Source organism: Ranitomeya imitator, chromosome 2 (genome assembly GCF_032444005.1).
Source record: "Ranitomeya imitator isolate aRanImi1 chromosome 2, aRanImi1.pri, whole genome shotgun sequence".
Lineage (NCBI taxonomy): Eukaryota > Metazoa > Chordata > Amphibia > Anura > Dendrobatidae > Ranitomeya > Ranitomeya imitator.
In genome coordinates this window covers 335,548,692-335,572,564 of record NC_091283.1, presented here as the reverse complement: position 1 = coordinate 335,572,564, position 23,873 = coordinate 335,548,692, and the positions used below count along the sequence as shown (strand labels likewise).

Genomic DNA, 23,873 nt, shown 5'->3' with positions numbered 1-23,873 from the left:
CAGAAAGGGCTAGATCTTGGCCTTAAACCTAGTACTCTGAAAGATGAGGTTTCCGTGATAAGCTCTATGTTCGATCAGTATTTGGCCAACCAACGTTGGAAAAGAGATTAATATCTTCAGCTCTCAGATCACATCCCAGAAGGCAGACTGTTGTCCCTCCTTGGGACTTAAATATAGACCTCAAAGGGCTCACACAGCTTCCCTTTGAACCTCTGTCTTCCTGCACTCATCAATTTCTGGCATAGAAAGCCACCTTTCTTGTAGCCATCACCTCAGCAAGGCGTGTAGAAGAATTACAGGTGCTTTCAGCAAGAGCATCTTGTTTAATAATAAGGGATGACTCTATAGTAGGGTTGAGCGAAACGGATCGTTCATTTTCAAAAGTCGCCGACTTTTGGCAAAGTCGGGTTTCATGAAACCCGACCCGATCCCTGTGTGGGGTCGGCCATGCGGTACGCGACTTTCGCGCCAAAGTCGCGTTTCGTATGACACGCTTGGCGCCATTTTTTTTCAGCCAATGAAGGGGCGTGGGCAGAGTGATGACATAGGCGTCCACGCCCCTAAGACCTATCGTCATGTTGTCGCTTGTGCGCTGTAGCGATTTGCACTGTGTAACACCAGCTTTTCAGTTCAGGGACGGACGGAGGGGAGAGAGAGAGAGAGAGAGAGAGAGAAAAAAAAAATCCCATTGGCTTTGCATTGGGTTTCGTGTTTCGGTCGATCCTCGACTTTTCGCCATAATCGGCCGATTTCACTCGACTCGACTTTTGAGATAGTCGGGTTTCGCGAAACCCGGCTCGACCCTAAAAAAGTCAAGGTCGCTCAACCCTACTCTATAGTCCTTCATCTTGATCCATCCTCCATTCCTAAGGTTGTGTCCGATTTTCACCGGTCCCAGGAGATCATATTTCCCTCCTTCTGCCAGTATCCACGCAATCCAAAAGAGGAGGAATTCCATGTTCGGTGTACCATCTTATTCTACCTAGAGTAAACCAGTCCTTGGAGAATTGACCAGAACTTATTTACACATCCATCAGGTCAAAATAAGGGGAAAAAGGTGTCAAAAAGCACCATCTCAAGTTGGATCAAAAAGCCATATCCGAAGCGTATCTGGCCCAGGGCATGACTCCTCCGACCGGGGTCAAGGCCCACTCTACAAGGTCCACATCAGTCTCCTGGGCAGAAAGAGAAGGCGCCTCCATCTAGCAGATCTGCAGAGCTGCAACATGGTCTTCACTGCATACCTTCACAAAACACTATAGATTGGACTTATTGTCCAAAAGGGAACCAAGAAACAATGGACACAAGAGCTCAAAAAATAACAGCTTTATTAAGACAAATTCAAAACATTACAATAAGTACATAAAAAACAAATACGCAAAAGATGAGAGAAGAGGCGAGCCTAGTGCCACGCACAAATACACTAATCCATTTACGAGCAAATCAAATGGTAGCTATAAGGTAGAAAGGCCATGTATAAGAGCATGTAAAGATGTAATCAGAGTCATGAAATAAGTATTAGCCCAATATTCAATATAATTGTAGTGTATACTAATACCAGAAAGTGGGCAGCTACACAGGAGATAAAGCTCCAAAGTACCAAGCAAGCAGCAGGAAGGTAAAAAGGTATATAGCCAAATAAACGGGTGTCACGTTAAAGTATTATATATAGAGACTGACCCCTTATGGCTTATCACAACTATCTGTGCAGAAATATAAGCATTATAGATTAGTTCCCCCTAGTGGCTCAGTAAGCCATATATTTCACATAATCCCGGGAAGTCCCATGCAAAAGAAGGGGGAGACTAAACAGATGCGAAAATAATACGTTACCAACCTGCTGCTGCCGTGCGTGGAAGAGGAGGCCCCGACGCGCGTTTCGCAGGAGTTGCTTCCTCGGGGGGCACTAGTGAGGAGTGGAGTGAGGGTCCTTAAATACCGAACTGCTAAAACCTCCAGGCGGCAATGGCGGCGCTTACCCAGGCTCGGCCGTGGATGGAGGCGGCGTCCAACGTCACACAGCCGCGCCCCACACTGACGCGTCAGTAGGAGGGGCCAGATGTGCGACGCAGAGAGGACGCGTATCCACGGCAACCAAGCCACGCCTACCCGGGGAAGCGCACGCCGCTCAGAGGGCAGGAAAGCGACTGACATAGAATAGGCACCAAGGAGTCTACAGAGAGTCTGTGCACATACCTAGCTTGTACGGTGAATGTGATAAAACAGGAGGGAAGGTGAGATCAAACAGAGGTGCTCGCATAGAAGCCGGACACAGCTGTGATAAAAGAGAATAATATAATGAGAGAAACTAAAGAGATAAAAAGTATGCTAATAATTTACATAGACATAAGTGTCAATAATGAAAGATGCTAGTCAAAATAGCGTCAAATAGTGCCATTAGCTAATATAAATTGTAACGAGATAATGCACATGGACAAGGAAAAGGCAGATGAAAAAATGATGATGATATTATTGATAGTGAGGTGAAAAAGTCCATATAAATTACATACACGAAAAAATGGACTTAAAAATGGATGTGAAATCCAAGCAATACTAAAGACTGCTGAAGGGAAATCCTAAAAAAGATAAATAGTGAGAGCTGTACAGTATATTTTTATTTGTGCTGGAGAATCTGACGGCACCCAATAATGGTGACACAATAGCTAATATTAATACGTATGCAAAAATAGAAAATTTAAAAAGACAGTGCACTTCTATTAACTAACAGACACTCAACATATGGGTACCTATATATTAGACTAGAGATAAAAACCACCAAAGTGGTTGGTAACAAATAAAGCTGAAATGGAGACATAAGCAGGGGAATGTGAGAATCACCAACAATTATTTATAAGTGTGGACTCTTGGCTTCTTGATAGCTGAATCTGTCAACGCTTCCTGGATCATAAAGGGAGAATAATGAAAGGACGTAAATAGTCTGTTAAATAAATAGAAAAAAAGAGATATGTGAGTAACATTAAAACAAAACAACTGTTAAAAAACCACTAACACTAGATAAAAAGTTTTTTATAGACTAAGTAAAAATCAATACAGAACTATAAAAAACTAAGAAACTACAAGAATGGGACAAAACTCAAAACCTCATTAAGCCCTTTAGGGCGAATGCAATCTATGCGGACAATCCATTGGGCTTCCAATTGGGCGAGGCGTTTCTTCATATCACCACCTCGTCCATCCATTAGGACACGATCTATACCACGTACTCTCAAGAGGTGACTGTTACACCCGTGTTTTTCTTTGAAATGCCTTGGAATCGGCTTTAAGAACTCATCAGCCGATGAATTCAAGGCTGCTTTGATGTCCTGGATGTGCTCTCTGATTCTGATGCGCAGTTGGCGTGATGTGAGGCCCACATAAATGAGGCCACAAGGGCAAGTGGCATAGTATACCACATGGTCCGTGGAGCAGGTAATATGCTGGGTGATCCGAAATTCTTTAGACCCATCACTGGATAAACATGTAAAGCAGCGTTCCAAGTTTTTACATGCCGTATAATCATGGCATGGGAAAAAAAACCATCTCGGGCCTTTAGAGCCAAACGCACATTTAGATTCTGGTCCCCTATAGTGACTATGGGTAAGGAGGTCTCTTAGATTCTTATTCCTCCGGTACGTAACAGAGGGTATGTTTGTAAGACATTTTGTCAATACGGAATCATGTTTGATGATGGGCCAATATTTGCCCAGTATTTCTCTAACCTTTGTTGACTTGTTTGAGAAGGTTGCTATAAATCTCACCTGAGTGGGTGCTTGAGATTCCCTCTTGGTCCCAAAGAGGCTTGCTCTATCAATTCGTGAAGCCCTCCTCCTGCAGCGTCTGATTGTCCTTGACGAGTAGCCACGATCCATGAAGCGATGGGAAATATCTTCTGCTTGTTTTTGATATAAGGTGTCCTCCGAGCATATCCGTTTTGCTCTAAGGAGTTGTCCATATGGGATACTGTTCTTAAGATGTCTTGGATGAGCTGATGTGGAGTGTAACAAACTGTTAACTGATGTTTCCTTCCTATGTAGATCACTCTGGAGGAAGCCATCTCCATCCCTGCGGATACACACATCCAAGAAGTCGACCCTCTCTCGGCTGTAATGGCAGGTAAGTTTAATGTTAGAGTCATTGACATTAAGTTCATCAATAAACTTCAAGAGATCTTTTTCAGTACCTTGCCAGATAGCGAAAACATCATCTATATATCTGGCCCACATAAGTACATTAGATGAAAGGGGAGTGGCATCAGTGATGAAAATGTTTCTCTCCCACAGCCCCAGGAACAGACATGCATAGGACGGCGCAAAGGCCGCCCCCATGGCTGTACCCTGGAGCTGTAGGTAGAGTGCCTCCTTAAAAATAAAAAAGTTATGACTCAACGCGAATTCCAGCAGAGATAACAAAAATCTACAAAAATGGTCATCAATATCAGTATTACTCAAAAAGAAGCTCACCGCTTCCATGCCATCTGCATGCCGGATAGACGTGTAGAGAGACTCTACGTCTAATGTTACCAACAGCATGTCTGGTTCCATATTAATGTTTGAAATTTTTGACAAGATGTCCCCCGTGTCTCTCAGGTAAGAAGGAAGGGTTTCAACAATAGGTTTGAGGTAAAAATCAAGCATCTTACCCACATTCTCCGTAAGTCCTCCATTTCCGGACACAATTGGTCGACCAGTAGGGCACGTCAAGTTTTTATGCACTTTGGGTAAAAGATACAGACATGGAGTCCGTGGTGCATCAGGGACCAAGCCATCTCTCAAATCTTTGGTAATTAATCCGTCAATAAATGCTTCCTCAAGTATATCCAACAGCTCTACCTGAAAAATAGAGGTAGGATTGAAACTCAATTTCCTGTAGGTGTCTTAATCACGCAACTGTCGGAAGGCCTCTTTTTCATACATTTCAGTTGGCCACAGTACGATATTACCGCCTTTATCGGCAGGCTTAATTAATACTCGATCTATGGAGCGTAATTCAGTCAGGGCTCGTCGTTGTTCACGGGTCAAAATTATCATGTTGCAAACCAATTGGGATTTTCTTAAGATCTTCAGTAACCACTTTAACAAAAAGATCAATCTCGGGGAAGAGGTTAAGTGGGGGGAAGCGTTTGGGCTTAGGTAATACAAACTTACCCTTGGAGGCAGTTGGTAAAGATTCCTCACAAAGTTCATTCAAAATGGCAATTGTTTCCTGCTCCTCAGTAGTCCATTGTGTGTTATCCGGATTATTTCTCTGATGTAATTTATGCAGTACCAACTTTCTCGCGAATAAATGAAGATCCTTTATTGCTGTGAAGAGATTGAATGAAGTAGGGGAGAAAGATAAACCCAGACTTAATACTTCCAGCTGTGCATCAGTGAGAGAGACAGAAGAAAGGTTAATCACCTGTAGTTTAGATGGTCCTGCGGTGTTGGTATAGGCACGTTTGGAAGAGTTAAGGCCCCTTCACATTTAGCGACGCTGCAGCGATACCGACAACGATCCGAATCGCTGCAGCGTCGCTGTTTGGTCGCTGGAGAGCTGTCACACAGACCGCTCTCCAGTGACCAACGATGCCGGTAACCAGGGTAAACATCGGGTAACTAAGCGCAGGGCCGCGCTTAGTAACCCGATGTTTACCCTAGATACCATGCTAAAAGTAAAAAAAAACAAACAGTACATACTTACCTACAGCTGTCTGTCCTCCAGCGCTGTGCTCTGCTTCTCTGCTCTCCTCCTGTACTGTCTGGGAGCCGGAAAGCAGAGCGGTGACGTCACCGCTCTGCTTTCCGGCTCACAGCCAGTACAGCAGGAGAGCAGAGCACAGCGCTGGAGGACAGACGGCTGTAGGTAAGTATGTAGTGTTTGTTTTTTTTTACTTTTAGCATGGTAACCAGGGTAAACATCGGGTTACTAAGCGCGGCCCTGCGCTTAGTTACCCGATGTTTACCCTGGTTACCAGTGAAGACATCGCTGGATCGGTGTCACACACGCCGATCCAGCGATGTCTCCAGGGAGTCCAGCGACGAAATAAAGTTCTGGACTTTATTCAGCGACCAACGATCTCCCAGCAGGGGCCTGATCGTTGGTCGCTGTCACACATAACGATTTCATTAACGATATCGTTGCTACGTCACAAATAGCAACGATATCGTTAACAATATTGTTATGTGTGAAGGTACCTTTATATTTCCGGTTATAGTTCGTACCCTTTCTTTTATTTCTACCAGTAGAGGAGAAGCATTGTACATCCAGAGTCTCAGTTTTACCTTCAGCCGAAGACAGGGAGGAAATTGAGGAGGATCGTGTTGACATCCGTGGTTTATACCACTTGTACACGGAATTAGTTTTGAAGTCTTGTACATCTCTCATAAATTTACTGGTTTTTACCTCCTTGATCTCCTTTTCCCAGATGACAAATTGTCCATCAAGGTCCTTCTTGAATACATCCATATCCGCTGAACTCACGGACTCGGTGAGTTTTTTCTGTAGAGTTTCGATTTCGATCTCCATTGATTCCAGGCTTTTTTTATTCAGTCCAATAAGTAATTCAATGAGGGAACGTGAGCATATGTTGCAAGCTTCCTCCCATCGAGAGCGAAAAAAAGGATCCTCAACGGGAAATGAAGGTAAAATTCTAACCCGAAGGCCCCTAGGGATCATGTTTTTAGATAGGTAGCTCTCCAGAGTAGCCTTATTCCACCAGATACGCATTCTTTTTTTCAACATAAATGTCAAATTGGTTTTAATTTCCATTATAGTCCCATTCTCTGTTTCACCACTAGGTGTCGCCTCACTCTTAAAAATTGCATCGATATGTGCCAGCCAGGATTGATCCCGTGCTTTCAGATCCATAGCCCAAGAAAGATGTGCTGAAACACACAAGCTAGATCAGTAAACCTATAGGGAGGGCAAACAATTTAAATGCTCCGCCATCATAAGATATAAGAGAACCAAGAAACAATGGACACAAGAGCTCAAAAAATAACAGCTTTATTAAGACAAATTCAAAACATTACAATAAGTACATAAAAAACAAATACGTAAAATGCAAAAGATGAGAGAAGAGGCGAGCCTAGTGCCACGCACAAATACACTAATCCATTAACGAGCAAATCAAATGGTAGCTATAAGGTAGAAAGGCCATGTATAAGAGCATGTAAAGATGTAATCAGAGTCATGAAATAAGTATTGGCCCAATATTCAATATAATTGTAGTGTATACTAATACCAGAAAGTGGGCAGCTACACAGGAGATAAAGCTCCAAAGTACCAAGCAAGCAGCAGGAAGGTAAAAAGGTATATAGCCAAATAAACGGGTGTCACGTTAAAGTATTATATATAGAGACTGACCCCTTATGGCTTATCACAACTATCTGTGCAGAAATATAAGCATTATAGATTAGTTCCCCCTAGTGGCTCAGTAAGCCATATATTTCACATAATCCCGGGAAGTCCCATGCAAAAGAAGGGGGAGACTAAACAGATGCGAAAATAATACGTTACCAACCTGCTGCTGCCGTGCGTGGAAGAGGAGGCCCCGACCGGTCCCAGGAGATCATATTTCCCTCCTTCTGCCAGTATCCACGCAATCCAAAAGAGGAGGAATTCCATGTTCGGTGTACCATCTTATTCTACCTAGAGTAAACCAGTCCTTGGAGAATTGACCAGAACTTATTTACACATCCATCAGGTCAAAATAAGGGGAAAAAGGTGTCAAAAAGCAACATCTCAAGTTGGATCAAAAAGCCATATCCGAAGCGTATCTGGCCCAGGGCATGACTCCTCTGACCGGGGTCAAGGCCCACTCTACAAGGTCCACATCAGTCTCCTGGGCAGAAAGAGAAGGCGCCTCCATCTAGCAGATCTGCAGAGCTGCAACATGGTCTTCAGTGCATACCTTCACAAAACACTATAGATTGGACTTATTGTCCAAAAGGGATCTAGTCCTTGGCCGAAAAGTACTCAAGGCCGTGGTCTTCCTAGTACCGTATTAGTTGGTATTCCTCCTATGCTGTTGTGGAAGGTGACTAGAGAAAATATAATTAGACTTACTGGTAATTTGGTTTTTAGGAACCTTCCCTCCCTATGTTCCTTGGAGTATTCCGGGGACCTTAAAGGTAACCAGTGCTATGGTGTTCGTTATAATAAGTCACTGGCGAATAGGAAGTGGGAGGGGCTTTTAACCTCTTGTGCTTCCTGTCTCCCATTAGTGTGTGGAAACAACCTCCTTTGCTGACGTGGAAGGTTCCTAGAAACCGAATTACCGGTAAGTTTAATTCTATTTTCCTGTCTCTCTGGTCAGATTGGGGGCTTATCTACAGCATTATAGAATGCTGTAGGTAAGCACTGTGTAACAACTCTGCTGGCATCACGGCATGGCCTCACATCTCTCACAATCTTACCCACTGCTCCAGGCCATGATGTGGTTTCTGTTTCATGCCAGCTCCATGTTCTGTGTCTCTGCTCTCTGCATGCCTCATGGCTATGTGTATAGGGGGCCGGCGCCTGAACTCTCTGGTTCTTATAGGAATCAGGTGCATCTGTCTAATCAGTTCCTGACCAATTACCAAGAGGCCTCCTGTATATAGTGCAGCTCCACCCTGTGGTCTGGGCCTGTGCAATGTGTTAGCTCAGTTAGTGTCTAGCTGCTGAGTTTGCCTGGCCTTGCTCTGAGTTACTCCCTCTGAGCTTTTCTCTGTGCTTTTGCCTTGTTCTTGTAGTCCGCCCTCCAGGAGGTAGAATATCCTGGTCCCTGTGTCTTTGTCCCTGTGTCTTTGTCCTTGTGTCTTGTTCCATTGCCTTGTCTGTACTTAGTCTTGTCTCGGTCTCCTTGTGTGTGGCTTCCTTCCCTGCTGTGTCTTTCCTTGTGTTCTCGGTCTGCTTGCACTCCGCACTCTTGCGGCTCTGCCTGCTCTGCATCTTGGTGGCTTTGCCGCTGCTCCGCACTTCTGCGGTTCTGCTCCGTCTTGCTCTGCTCCGCTCCCGTTGCTGCAGAAACCTCTTGCTGCAGTTCCCCTCTGCAATCCTTGCAGTTCCACTTTGCTTAGCTTCTGCAGTATCTCTTGCTGCAGCTTCTCTCCACATTCTTTGTGGCTCAGCTCAGCTTTTGTTGCTACGCTACCGCTTGCTGCTTTTCCATTCCTATCTGCAGTCTTTCACTCCTCTCCTGTGTGAACAGGTCCCTACCTGTTCCTCCAAACTATACAGTGGGGCAAAAAAGTATTTAGTCAGTCAGCAATAGTGCAAGTTCCACCACTTAAAAAGATGAGAGGCGTCTGTAATTTACATCATAGGTAGACCTCAACTATGGGAGACAAACTGAGAAAAAAAAATCCAGAAAATCACATTGTCTGTTTTTTTATCATTTTATTTGCATATTATGGTGGAAAATAAGTATTTGGTCAGAAACAAAATTTCATCTCAATACTATGTAATATATCCTTTGTAGGCAATGACAGAGGTCAAACGTTTTCTGTAAGTCTTCACAAGGTTGCCACACACTGTTGTTGGTATGTTGGCCCATTCCTCCATGCAGATCTCCTCTAGAGCAGTGATGTTTTTGGCTTTTCGCTTGGCAACACGGACTTTCAACTCCCTCCAAAGGTTTTCTATAGGGTTGAGATCTGGAGACTGGCTAGGCCACTCCAGGACCTTGAAATGCTTCTTACGAAGCCACTCCTTCGTTGCCCTGGCGGTGTGCTTTGGATCATTGTCATGTTGAAAGACCCAGCCACGTTTCATCTTCAATGTCCTTGCTGATGGAAGGAGGTTTGCACTCAAAATCTCACGATACATGGCCCCATTCATTCTTTCATGTACCCGGATCAGTCGTCCTGGCCCCTTTGCAGAGAAACAGCCCCAAAGCATGATGTTTCCACCACCATGCTTTACAGTAGGTATGGTGTTTGATGGATGCAACTCAGTATTCTTTTTCCTCCAAACACAACAAGTTGTGTTTCTACCAAACAGTTCCAGTTTGGTTTCATCAGACCATAGGACATTCTCCCAAAACTCCTCTGGATCATCCAAATGCTCTCTAGCAAACTTCAGACGGGCCCGGACATGTACTGGCTTAAGCAGTGGGACACGTCTGGCACTGCAGGATCTGAGTCCATGGTGGTGTAGTGTGTTACTTATGGTAGGCCTTGTTACATTGGTCCCAGCTCTCTGCAGTTCATTCACTAGGTCCCCCCGCGTGGTTCTGGGATTTTTGCTCACCGTTCTTGTGATCATTCTGACCCCACGGGGTGGGATTTTGCGTGGAGCCCCAGATCGAGGGAGATTATCAGTGGTCTTGTATGTCTTCCATTTTCTAATTATTGCTCCCACTGTTGATTTCTTCACTCCAAGCTGGTTGGCTATTGCAGATTCAGTCTTCCCAGCCTGGTGCAGGGCTACAATTTTGTTTCTGGTGTCCTTTGACAGCTCTTTGGTCTTCACCATAGTGGAGTTTTTTGGAGTCAGACTGTTTGAGGGTGTGCACAGGTGTCTTTTTATACTGATAACAAGTTTAAACAGCTGCCATTACTACAGGTAATGAGTGGAGGAAAGAGGAGACTCTTAAAGAAGAAGTTACAGGTCTGTGAGAGCCAGAAATCTTGATTGTTTGTTTCTGACCAAATACTTATTTTCCACCATAATATGCAAATAAAATGATAAAAAAAACAGACAATGTGATTTTCTGGATTTTTTTTTCTCAGTTTGTCTCCCATAGTTGAGGTCTACCTATGATGTAAATTACAGCCGCCTCTCATCTTTTTAAGTGGTGGAACTTGCACTATTGCTGACTGACTAAATACTTTTTTGCCCCACTGTATATCCCTACCTGTTCCTTCATCTCACTCACAATTGGACTGCACTCGGGTGTCATCTGAGTGCAGCCTGATTCTAATATCTCATTAGCAAGCCCTGTGTTCTTTGCCGTGTCTCTGCCAGCCCTGTGTTCCAAACTACATATCTGTACCTGCACGTCCAGTGTGAACAGGCCCTTACCTGTTCCTTCATATACCACATCAACCAGTCCTGTGTTCTCTGCCGTGCCTCCCAATCCTGTGTTCCTGCCAGTCCTGCCGTTCCTGCCCTGCCTTCCAGTCCTGTGTTCCTGCCGTCCTAGCCAGTCCTGTTTCCTGCCGTGTCTCTGTCAGCCCTGTGTTCTCTGCCGTGTCTCTGCCAGCCCTATCTCAGCCGTGTCAGCCTACTTGTCTGTGTTCCTGCCGTGCTCTTCTGCCAGTCCTGCCTAATGCCCGCACCAATCCTGGTCTTCCTGTCTCCCAAGTGGGATCAGGAGCCACAGCCAGACACCACCCTGGAGTAGCACCTGGCAGCTGCCTGCTGCACAAGCCTGTCCTCACCATCAGAGGCTCCAGTGAAAACCCAGGCAGCTGTCATAGTCATGCCCCTTCCAGGGTAGTCTGGTTTGTGGCACAGTGGGGCCACAAACCCCCCGAGCTCACGCCCACCAGTCAGGGCGTGAGCGTAACACACTGAAAGGCGGTAGCGGCATGTTATCGACCATACCTGGTGACAGGTTCACTTTAATAGAGTACATACAGTTAGGTCCATATATATTTGGACAGAGACAACATTTTTCTAATTTTGGTTATAGATATTACCACAATGAATTTTAGACAAAACAATTCAGATACAGTTGAAGTTCAGTCTTTCAGCTTTCATTTGAGGGTATCCACATTAAAATTGGATGAAGGGTTTAGGAGTTTCAGCTCCTTAACATGTGCCACCCTGTTTTTAAAGGGACCAAAAGTAATTGGACAGATTCAATAATTTTAACTAAAATGTTCATTTTTAGTACTTGGTTGAAAACCCTTTGTTGGCAATGACTGCCTGAAGTCTTGAACTCATGGACATCACCAGACGCTGTGTTTCCTCCTTTTTTATGCTCTGCCAGGCCTTCACTACTGTGGTTTTCAGTTGCTGTTTGTTTGTGCGCCTTTCTGTCTGAAGTTTAGTCTTTAACAAGTGAAATGCTGCTCAATTGGGTTGAGATCAGGTGACTGACTTGGCCATTCAAGAATATTCCACTTCTTTGTGTCATGGTTTGTCTGTTTCAGTTCCTTTAGGGTTAACTCCTGTAGCCTCACACTGATCCTGGGTGGACTTTTTATAGCCTCCATCTGGGAGTTTCCTTTGTCAGTGATACTTCCGTCTTTGGCTAAGTGTGTTGACCCCTGAGTGTGTTTCGCGCTGTGTACCTGGTTTGCTTGATTTCTTGGCTCTTTGACTCGGTCTGTTCTCTGGACACTGTGTATTGGATTCCCTCTCTGTACTTTCTCTGCCCGTTCGGTATTGATCTCGGCTTGGCCCCTACCCTCCTTTTGTCTTGTCCCTTGGTACCGTTATGCTATCCCGTGCTCTGACCCCGGCCTGATCTGTTTACGTCTCTGTCTGTGCCCCTAGGTAGCTCTGTTTGGTAGTTACCTTTCTAGGAGTTTTCCTTCAGCTTCTAGCTCCCTGAGCTTAGACCACGCCCATCACCAGTCAGGTGATTCAGGTCCTGACAGGACTGAAGCAGTGTCTCTCTCCAGTCTAGCTTGCCCTGCGTTACTGGGAGTCTGTGGCTATCTCCAGGTACTATTTCCCCAGGAGTTAGCATCGGTGAGAGTTACTCATATCTCCCTGCCTGACATTATCACTGAACCACTAAGTTATTTTTGTTTCACTGCTCTGTTTGGGGTGTGTGTTGTGGGGAGGGTTATGGATCCCATACAGTCTTTATCTGAACAGATGAAAAAACTGAGCCAGATGTTTCAGGCTTTGACTCTGGAGCAGCAGGCCCTTGCTCGTTCTCAGCGGCAGGTCACTGAGACTGTGCAGGGGGCATTGTCTTCTGGTTTTCAGGGGGCTATGGCGAGTGATGTTGCACTGGTGTCTCCAGAACCCCCTGTAAAATTGCCTGACCTTTTTTCTGGGAACAAGAAAGAGTTCAGGGTTTTCAAAGAGGGTTGTAAACTCTTTTTCAATTTGAGACCACGGTCCTCTGGGGTTGAAAGTCAGAGGGTAGGGGTTGTCATGTCCCTGTTAAGGGGGTCCCCGCAGGCTTGGGCATTCTCCCTTCCTCCCACCGCTCCTGAGAGAATGTCGGTAAATGCGTTCTTTGAGGCCCTCGGGCATATATATGATGAGCCTGACTGAGTGCGATTGGCTGAGGACATGGTGATGAGTGTCTGTCAGGGGAAACACTCGGCCGAATGGTTCTGTACGGAGTTCCGCCGCTGGGCCACGGAGGTTTCTTGGGATGATGCCGCGCTTCGAGGACTCTTTCGTAGAGGCTTGTCCGAGCGGTTGCAGGATGCCCTGGCATTACACCCCCCAACTAACACTCTCGAGGACGCCATGACTCAGGCCGTCCGAATGGACCGAAGGTTACCGGCCAGAGGGGTGATGCAGGTGGAGACTCCGTTGTTTTCCAGTGGAAAAGAGACTGTTTCTGAGCCTATGGAAGTAGGCGCTCTCACCTTAAAAGAAAAAGAGAGAAAACGCCGGCGGGAAAAGCAGTTATGTTTCTACTGTGGTGAAGCTGGACATTGGAAGAAGGAGTGTCCTTCCTGCCCATCATCGACCCGGTCGGTGGGAAACGACTAGGTCTGGGTAGTTATCGAGGAGACTACTCAGACCCCCAGGTACATTTGTCCTCATTTTCTAAGGTGTTGCTTCATGTGGAGCTGTTAGTGGACGGTTGTTCGTCTTTCTCGACAGCATTTGTGGACTGCGGCTCATCTATCAATCTGATTGACTCCCAATTGGTCACACGTTGCAAGATAGGGACAGTTAGGCTCAAGACTCCTGTCAAGGTGGTGGCCATTGACTCCTCCCCCCTTACAAAAGAGGGAATCCTCTTTATGTCTGATTTGTTTTCGCTCAGAGTGGGCGCTGCTCACGAGGAAAAATTAAGTTGTTTAGTTATGGACAATCTGCCAGCGGGGTTGGTGTTGGGTATGCCCTGGTTACAACGCCATAATCCAGTTATTAATTGGAAAACGGGGGAGATTGTTCAATGGGGGTCTAATTGTTCTAAGTTGTGTTATAAATCTGCATTGTTGGTTAAACCTGTCAAATCTGTGTCTGTATCATCTGTCGAGCTGGAAGGTATTCCGGAGTACCTGATAGACTTCGAAGATGTGTTCTCAGAAAGCGAGGCCGAGACGTTACCGCCACATAGACTTTTTGATTGCGCCATTGAGTTAGTCCCGGGGGCTAAACTGCCTAAAGCCCGTCTATTTAATTTGTCAGGCCCTGAGCGCTTAGCTATGAAAAATTACATTGCAGAAAGTCTTCGCAAGGGTCATATACGTCCCTCTGTCTCACCTGTGGCTGCAGGGTTCTTTTTTGTAAAAAAAAAAGATGGCGGTTTACGTCCCTGTCTCGACTTTTGGGAACTTAGTAAAATAACGGTTCGGAATACGTATCCCCTCCCGTTGATTCCTGATTTGTGTAATCAATTATCTGGGGCTAAATGGTTCTCCAAACTGGATCTTCGGGGAGCTTATAATTTGATAAGAGTCCGGGAGGGGGACGAACGGAAAACTGCGTTCCTCACATCTGAGGGACTTTTTGAAAATTTAGTCATGCCATTTGGTCTTACCAACGCCCCCGCCATTTTTCAGAATTTCATCAATGTTGTGTTTGCTGATCTCATTGGTCGATTTGTTGTGATTTACTTAGATGATATCCTGATATACTCATCAGACAGTCAGTCTCATCTGATTCATGTACGAACCGTCCTCCAAAGACTTAGGGAAAATCATCTGTTTGCTAAGTTAGAGAAATGTTTGTTTTTTGTTCAAGAGTTATCTTTTTTGGGGTTGATTGTTTCTGGTGAGGGTTTTCGTATGGACCCCAAGAAAGTGCAGGCCATTGCTGATTGGGTGCAACCCCGAGATCTTAAGGGGCTCCAGCGCTTCTTGGGGTTCGCCAATTATTACCGTAAATTTATTCGTGGCTTTTCGCAGGTGGTCAAACCACTCACAGATTTAACATGCAAAGGTGCCGATGTGAAAAATTGGTCCTTGCCCGCAAAAGAGGCCTTTGCTGCTCTGAAGAAATGCTTTTCTACTGCCCCGGTTTTGGTACAGCCAGATCCGTCCAAACCTTTTATTGTGGAAGTGGATGCCTCTGAGGTGGGGGTTGGTGCTGTGTTGTCCCAAGGGCCCGCCACTCTGACCAATCTCAGGCCATGTGGGTTTTTTTCTAGGAAGTTCTCTGCTGCTGAAAGGAATTATGATGTTGGCAACAGAGAGCTCCTTGCAGTAAAATTGGCGTTTGAAGAGTGGAGGCACTTTTTGGAGGGGGCCAATCACCCGGTCACTGTGATTACCGATCATAAAAATTTATCGTATATCGAGTCTGCCAAAAGACTTACCCCCAGACAAGCCCGTTGGTCACTTTTTTTCTCTCGTTTTCAGTTTACTATAACGTTTCGTCCGGGGTCAAAAAATGTTAAGGCTGATGCCTTGTCTCGTAGTTTTCATCCGGTGTCTCCCCCTGAGCCACCGTCCTCCATTCTTCGCCCTGGGGTAGTGTTGGCAGGAGTCTCGTCTGAGTTAGAACGAGAGATTGAGGGGGCCCAGTCTCTGGCTCCTGTTGCCAAGCCGGCGGGTAAGTTGTTTGTCCCGTTGCAGCTTCGACTTAAACTCCTGCAGGAGTTTCATGAATCCAAGCTTACGGCTCACCCTGGTATTTCGGCCACACGTCTTGCGGTGGCTAAGATTTTTTGGTGGCCTACTCTTGGTTCTGATGTTAAAAAATTCATTTCTGGTTGTGGGGTCTGCGCTCGTTCTAAAAACTCACACAGCCGGCCGGCCGGAGAACTTATGCCCTTGGCAGTTCCTGAAAGGCCATGGACTCATTTGTCTATGGACTTTATTACCAATCTTCCCTTGTCTAGAGGCAATACAGTGGTATGGGTAGTGGTGGACAGGTTCTCTAAGCAGGCTCATTTTGTACCTTTGACCGCACTACCGTCAGCTGAGACTTTATCCAGATTGTTTGTGCAGCATGTGGTCCGGTTGCATGGGGTACCCCTGAATGTGGTGTCTGATCGTGGGGTGCAGTTTGTGGCTAAGTTTTGGCGTGCTTTCTATAAAAAATTGGGGATTTCTCTGTCTTTTTCATCTGCCTACCACCCAGAGAGCAATGGTCAGACAGAACGCACTAATCAGTCTCTGGAACAGATTCTCCGATGTCTGACTTCCGCAAGACAGAATGACTGGTGTGATGTACTGCCGTTGGCGGAGTTCGCCTTCAATAGTCGGGTGAGCCAAGCTACCAGTATGTCTCCTTTTATGATCAATTATGGTTTTATTCCACATTTCGGTAAGTTTTCTCGTTTGGATTCTGGATGTCCCGGGGCTGAGGGTTCTGTTCAAAGATTAAAGAATACATGGGCAGAGGTTCAGCGGAATATCTCCAGGTCTCAAGGGAGATATAAATTTTTCGCTGACAGGAAAAGAACCCCGGGTCCTGTGTTTCGGGTTGGGGACGAAGTTTGGCTCTCCACACGAAACATTAAGCTGAAGGTTCCATCAGCCAAGTTGGGCCCCAAGTTCATTGGCCCATACAAGATTGTGGAAAAGATCAATCCAGTAGCATACAGGTTGTTTCTACCAGTCTCATTCAAGATCCCTAATGTCTTCCATAAATCCCTACTGAAACCTTTTGTGCCAGTTCGGGGGGAGTCTCCCGTTTTGGTTGAGGGTCACATGGAATATGAGATTGATCACATTGTGGATTCCAGGTTGGTGCGGCGGTCTGTACAGTATCTGGTTCATTGGAAGGGGTATGGTCCTGAGGACAGGTCCTGGGTTGCTGCCCGCTTGATACACGCAGATCGCTTAGTTCGTGCATTTCATTCTAGGTATCCGGGTAAGCCTGGGGGTCCAGTGGCCCCCCGTTGAGAGGGGGGTACTGTCATGGTTTGTCTGTTTCAGTTCCTTTAGGGTTAACTCCTGTAGCCTCACACTGATCCTGGGTGGACTTTTTATAGCCTCCATCTGGGAGTTTCCTTTGTCAGTGATACTTCCGTCTTTGGCTAAGTGTGTTGACCCCTGAGTGTGTTTCGCGCTGTGTACCTGGTTTGCTTGATTTCTTGGCTCTTTGACTCGGTCTGTTCTCTGGACACTGTGTATTGGATTCCCTCTCTGTACTTTCTCTGCCCGTTCGGTATTGATCTCGGCTTGGCCCCTACCCTCCTTTTGTCTTGTCCCTTGGTACCGTTATGCTATCCCGTGCTCTGACCCCGGCCTGATCTGTTTACGTCTCTGTCTGTGCCCCTAGGTAGCTCTGTTTGGTAGTTACCTTTCTAGGAGTTTTCCTTCAGCTTCTAGCTCCCTGAGCTTAGACCACGCCCATCACCAGTCAGGTGATTCAGGTCCTGACAGGACTGAAGCAGTGTCTCTCTCCAGTCTAGCTTGCCCTGCGTTACTGGGAGTCTGTGGCTATCTCCAGGTACTATTTCCCCAGGAGTTAGCATCGGTGAGAGTTACTCATATCTCCCTGCCTGACATTATCACTGAACCACTAAGTTATTTTTGTTTCACTGCTCTGTTTGGGGTGTGTGTTGTGGGGAGGGTTATGGATCCCATACAGTCTTTATCTGAACAGATGAAAAAACTGAGCCAGATGTTTCAGGCTTTGACTCTGGAGCAGCAGGCCCTTGCTCGTTCTCAGCGGCAGGTCACTGAGACTGTGCAGGGGGCATTGTCTTCTGGTTTTCAGGGGGCTATGGCGAGTGATGTTGCACTGGTGTCTCCAGAACCCCCTGTAAAATTGCCTGACCTTTTTTCTGGGAACAAGAAAGAGTTCAGGGTTTTCAAAGAGGGTTGTAAACTCTTTTTCAATTTGAGACCACGGTCCTCTGGGGTTGAAAGTCAGAGGGTAGGGGTTGTCATGTCCCTGTTAAGGGGGTCCCCGCAGGCTTGGGCATTCTCCCTTCCTCCCACCGCTCCTGAGAGAATGTCGGTAAATGCGTTCTTTGAGGCCCTCGGGCATATATATGATGAGCCTGACTGAGTGCGATTGGCTGAGGACATGGTGATGAGTGTCTGTCAGGGGAAACACTCGGCCGAATGGTTCTGTACGGAGTTCCGCCGCTGGGCCACGGAGGTTTCTTGGGATGATGCCGCGCTTCGAGGACTCTTTCGTAGAGGCTTGTCCGAGCGGTTGCAGGATGCCCTGGCATTACACCCCCCAACTAACACTCTCGAGGACGCCATGACTCAGGCCGTCCGAATGGACCGAAGGTTACCGGCCAGAGGGGTGATGCAGGTGGAGACTCCGTTGTTTTCCAGTGGAAAAGAGACTGTTTCTGAGCCTATGGAAGTAGGCGCTCTCACCTTAAAAGAAAAAGAGAGAAAACGCCGGCGGGAAAAGCAGTTATGTTTCTACTGTGGTGAAGCTGGACATTGGAAGAAGGAGTGTCCTTCCTGCCCATCATCGACCCGGTCGGTGGGAAACGACTAGGTCTGGGTAGTTATCGAGGAGACTACTCAGACCCCCAGGTACATTTGTCCTCATTTTCTAAGGTGTTGCTTCATGTGGAGCTGTTAGTGGACGGTTGTTCGTCTTTCTCGACAGCATTTGTGGACTGCGGCTCATCTATCAATCTGATTGACTCCCAATTGGTCACACGTTGCAAGATAGGGACAGTTAGGCTCAAGACTCCTGTCAAGGTGGTGGCCATTGACTCCTCCCCCCTTACAAAAGAGGGAATCCTCTTTATGTCTGATTTGTTTTCGCTCAGAGTGGGCGCTGCTCACGAGGAAAAATTAAGTTGTTTAGTTATGGACAATCTGCCAGCGGGGTTGGTGTTGGGTATGCCCTGGTTACAACGCCATAATCCAGTTATTAATTGGAAAACGGGGGAGATTGTTCAATGGGGGTCTAATTGTTCTAAGTTGTGTTATAAATCTGCATTGTTGGTTAAACCTGTCAAATCTGTGTCTGTATCATCTGTCGAGCTGGAAGGTATTCCGGAGTACCTGATAGACTTCGAAGATGTGTTCTCAGAAAGCGAGGCCGAGACGTTACCGCCACATAGACTTTTTGATTGCGCCATTGAGTTAGTCCCGGGGGCTAAACTGCCTAAAGCCCGTCTATTTAATTTGTCAGGCCCTGAGCGCTTAGCTATGAAAAATTACATTGCAGAAAGTCTTCGCAAGGGTCATATACGTCCCTCTGTCTCACCTGTGGCTGCAGGGTTCTTTTTTGTAAAAAAAAAAGATGGCGGTTTACGTCCCTGTCTCGACTTTTGGGAACTTAGTAAAATAACGGTTCGGAATACGTATCCCCTCCCGTTGATTCCTGATTTGTGTAATCAATTATCTGGGGCTAAATGGTTCTCCAAACTGGATCTTCGGGGAGCTTATAATTTGATAAGAGTCCGGGAGGGGGACGAACGGAAAACTGCGTTCCTCACATCTGAGGGACTTTTTGAAAATTTAGTCATGCCATTTGGTCTTACCAACGCCCCCGCCATTTTTCAGAATTTCATCAATGTTGTGTTTGCTGATCTCATTGGTCGATTTGTTGTGATTTACTTAGATGATATCCTGATATACTCATCAGACAGTCAGTCTCATCTGATTCATGTACGAACCGTCCTCCAAAGACTTAGGGAAAATCATCTGTTTGCTAAGTTAGAGAAATGTTTGTTTTTTGTTCAAGAGTTATCTTTTTTGGGGTTGATTGTTTCTGGTGAGGGTTTTCGTATGGACCCCAAGAAAGTGCAGGCCATTGCTGATTGGGTGCAACCCCGAGATCTTAAGGGGCTCCAGCGCTTCTTGGGGTTCGCCAATTATTACCGTAAATTTATTCGTGGCTTTTCGCAGGTGGTCAAACCACTCACAGATTTAACATGCAAAGGTGCCGATGTGAAAAATTGGTCCTTGCCCGCAAAAGAGGCCTTTGCTGCTCTGAAGAAATGCTTTTCTACTGCCCCGGTTTTGGTACAGCCAGATCCGTCCAAACCTTTTATTGTGGAAGTGGATGCCTCTGAGGTGGGGGTTGGTGCTGTGTTGTCCCAAGGGCCCGCCACTCTGACCAATCTCAGGCCATGTGGGTTTTTTTCTAGGAAGTTCTCTGCTGCTGAAAGGCATTATGATGTTGGCAACAGAGAGCTCCTTGCAGTAAAATTGGCGTTTGAAGAGTGGAGGCACTTTTTGGAGGGGGCCAATCACCCGGTCACTGTGATTACCGATCATAAAAATTTATCGTATATCGAGTCTGCCAAAAGACTTACCCCCAGACAAGCCCGTTGGTCACTTTTTTTCTCTCGTTTTCAGTTTACTATAACGTTTCGTCCGGGGTCAAAAAATGTTAAGGCTGATGCCTTGTCTCGTAGTTTTCATCCGGTGTCTCCCCCTGAGCCACCGTCCTCCATTCTTCGCCCTGGGGTAGTGTTGGCAGGAGTCTCGTCTGAGTTAGAACGAGAGATTGAGGGGGCCCAGTCTCTGGCTCCTGTTGCCAAGCCGGCGGGTAAGTTGTTTGTCCCGTTGCAGCTTCGACTTAAACTCCTGCAGGAGTTTCATGAATCCAAGCTTACGGCTCACCCTGGTATTTCGGCCACACGTCTTGCGGTGGCTAAGATTTTTTGGTGGCCTACTCTTGGTTCTGATGTTAAAAAATTCATTTCTGGTTGTGGGGTCTGCGCTCGTTCTAAAAACTCACACAGCCGGCCGGCCGGAGAACTTATGCCCTTGGCAGTTCCTGAAAGGCCATGGACTCATTTGTCTATGGACTTTATTACCAATCTTCCCTTGTCTAGAGGCAATACAGTGGTATGGGTAGTGGTGGACAGGTTCTCTAAGCAGGCTCATTTTGTACCTTTGACCGCACTACCGTCAGCTGAGACTTTATCCAGATTGTTTGTGCAGCATGTGGTCCGGTTGCATGGGGTACCCCTGAATGTGGTGTCTGATCGTGGGGTGCAGTTTGTGGCTAAGTTTTGGCGTGCTTTCTATAAAAAATTGGGGATTTCTCTGTCTTTTTCATCTGCCTACCACCCAGAGAGCAATGGTCAGACAGAACGCACTAATCAGTCTCTGGAACAGATTCTCCGATGTCTGACTTCCGCAAGACAGAATGACTGGTGTGATGTACTGCCGTTGGCGGAGTTCGCCTTCAATAGTCGGGTGAGCCAAGCTACCAGTATGTCTCCTTTTATGATCAATTATGGTTTTATTCCACATTTCGGTAAGTTTTCTCGTTTGGATTCTGGATGTCCCGGGGCTGAGGGTTCTGTTCAAAGATTAAAGAATACATGGGCAGAGGTTCAGCGGAATATCTCCAGGTCTCAAGGGAGATATAAATTTTTCGCTGACAGGAAAAGAACCCCAGGTCCTGTGTTTCGGGTTGGGGACGAAGTTTGGCTCTCCACACGAAACATTAAGCTGAAGGTTCCATCAGCCAAGTTGGGCCCCAAGTTCATTGGCCCATACAAGATTGTGGAAAAGATCAATCCAGTAGCATACAGGTTGTTTCTACCAGTCTCATTCAAGATCCCTAATGTCTTCCATAAATCCCTACTGAAACCTTTTGTGCCAGTTCGGGGGGAGTCTCCCGTTTTGGTTGAGGGTCACATGGAATATGAGATTGATCACATTGTGGATTCCAGGTTGGTGCGGCGGTCTGTACAGTATCTGGTTCATTGGAAGGGGTATGGTCCTGAGGACAGGTCCTGGGTTGCTGCCCGCTTGATACACGCAGATCGCTTAGTTCGTGCATTTCATTCTAGGTATCCGGGTAAGCCTGGGGGTCCAGTGGCCCCCCGTTGAGAGGGGGGTACTGTCATGGTTTGTCTGTTTCAGTTCCTTTAGGGTTAACTCCTGTAGCCTCACACTGATCCTGGGTGGACTTTTTATAGCCTCCATCTGGGAGTTTCCTTTGTCAGTGATACTTCCGTCTTTGGCTAAGTGTGTTGACCCCTGAGTGTGTTTCGCGCTGTGTACCTGGTTTGCTTGATTTCTTGGCTCTTTGACTCGGTCTGTTCTCTGGACACTGTGTATTGGATTCCCTCTCTGTACTTTCTCTGCCCGTTCGGTATTGATCTCGGCTTGGCCCCTACCCTCCTTTTGTCTTGTCCCTTGGTACCGTTATGCTATCCCGTGCTCTGACCCCGGCCTGATCTGTTTACGTCTCTGTCTGTGCCCCTAGGTAGCTCTGTTTGGTAGTTACCTTTCTAGGAGTTTTCCTTCAGCTTCTAGCTGCCTGAGCTTAGACCACGCCCATCACCAGTCAGGTGATTCAGGTCCTGACAGGACTGAAGCAGTGTCTCTCTCCAGTCTAGCTTGCCCTGCGTTACTGGGAGTCTGTGGCTATCTCCAGGTACTATTTCCCCAGGAGTTAGCATCGGTGAGAGTTACTCATATCTCCCTGCCTGACACTTTGCTTTAACAAACTCCTGGGTTGCTTTGGCTTTATGTTTTGGGTCATTGTCCATCTGTAGTATGAAATGACGACCAATCAGTTTGGCTGCATTTGGCTGGATCTGAGCACACATTATGGCTCTGAATACCTCAGAATTCATAAAGCTGCTTCTGTCCTGTGTCACATCATCAATAATCACTAGTGACCCAGTGCCACCGGCAGCCATGCATGCCCAAGCCATCACACTGCCTCCGCCATGTTTTACAGATGATGTGGTATGCTTTGGATCATGAGCTGTGCCACACTTCCGCCATACTTTTCTCTTTCCATCATTCTGGTAGAGGTTGACCTTGGTTTCATCTGTCCAAAGAATGTTCTTCCAGAACTGTGCTGGCTTTTTTAGATGTTTTTTTAGCAAAGTCCAGTCTAGCCTTTTTATTCTTGATGCTTATGAGTGGCTTGCACCGTGCAGTGAACCCTCTGTATTTACTTTCATGCAGTCTTCTCTTTATGGTAGATTTGGATATTGATACGCCGACCTCCTGGAGAGTGTTGTTCACTTGGTTTACTGTTGTGAAGGGGTTTCTCTTCACCATGGAGATTATTCTGCAATCATCCACCACTGTTGTCTTCCGTTGGCGCCCAGGTCTTTTTGCATTGAGGAGTTCACCAGTGCTTTCTTTCTTTCTCAGGATGTACCAAACTGTAGATTTTGCCACTCCTAATATTGTAGCAATTTCTCAGATGTTTTTTTTTCTGTTTTTGCAGCTTAAGGATGGCTTGTTTCACCTGCATGGAGAGCTCCTTTGACCGCATGTTTACTTCACAGCAAAACCTTCCAAATGGAAGAACCACACCTCAAATCAACTCCAGGCCTTTTATCTGCTTAATTGAGAATGATATAATGAAGGGATTGACCATATCTGTCCATGAAATAGCCTTGGAGTCAATTGTCCAATTACTTATGGTCCCTTTAAAAACAGGGTGGCACATGTTAAGGAGCTGAAACTCCTAAACCCTTCATCCAATTTTAATGTGGATACCCTCAAATGAAAGCTGAAAGTCTGAACTTCAACTGCATCTGAATTGTTTTGTTTAAAATTCATTGTGGTAATGTCTGTAACCGAAATTAGAAAAATGTTGTCTTTGTCCAAATATATATGGACCTAACTATATTCACTATGCACTGTAACTTTCTTATTGCTGGATTTGACACCATGTTTGGGCCCTTCCCTGCCATCTATATTTGCATCTCGTCTTACTGTCTCCATTTGTAGCACTGTATTCTGTAAGTAGGGAGACACTATTGTTGTGTAGGATGTCATTGCTCACATGCGCTGGGTACAATTTCCTTGTGTCTATCACACTAGAAGCTCCTGATTTTATCAACCATTATCAGTGTCTGTTATGTTCTTTATGTGCAGATTTTCTCTTCATGTTGTCACTGTGGTCACCTGCTCTATGTGATATAAGACCCTTCCAGATGATGCACTTTAGATTTA

General features: G+C 46.1%; 1 protein-coding gene and 1 long non-coding RNA gene across 2 annotated transcripts; one reads left to right on the top strand and one right to left on the bottom strand.

Annotated features, from left to right (window-relative positions):
* Positions 1-1,305: 1,305 nt before the first annotated feature.
* LOC138663632 (uncharacterized) lies at positions 1,306-5,446 on the bottom strand. Its single transcript, XM_069749913.1, has 4 exons — positions 5,145-5,446; positions 4,640-4,829; positions 3,759-4,101; positions 1,306-2,938 (listed from the first exon to the last, which is right to left on the bottom strand). Exons 1-4 carry the CDS (start codon positions 5,181-5,183, stop codon positions 2,845-2,847), a joined length of 666 nt encoding a protein of 221 aa, XP_069606014.1. The 5' UTR covers positions 5,184-5,446; the 3' UTR covers positions 1,306-2,844.
* A 2,381-nt stretch (positions 5,447-7,827) lies between these two features.
* Positions 7,828-23,546, top strand: LOC138663636 (uncharacterized). Its single transcript, XR_011318219.1, has 2 exons — positions 7,828-8,260; positions 23,140-23,546. It is a non-coding gene; the product is annotated as an uncharacterized lncRNA (long non-coding RNA).
* The last annotated feature ends 327 nt before the right edge of the window (positions 23,547-23,873 follow it).

What these genes read in the sequence shown, in the direction of transcription:
- LOC138663632 (XM_069749913.1), bottom strand. Translation starts at nt 5,183, where the DNA reads ATGAACTTTGTGAGGAATCTTTACCAACTGCCTCCAAGG. An exon ending in TTTACCAACTGCCTCCAAGG is followed by an intron (nt 4,830 to 5,144) that starts GTAAGTTTGTAT and finishes TCTATTTTTCAG; the next exon opens with GTAGAGCTGTTGGATATACT. An exon ending in AGGACTTACGGAGAATGTGG is followed by an intron (nt 4,102 to 4,639) that starts GTAAGATGCTTG and finishes CTGCCATTACAG; the next exon opens with CCGAGAGAGGGTCGACTTCT.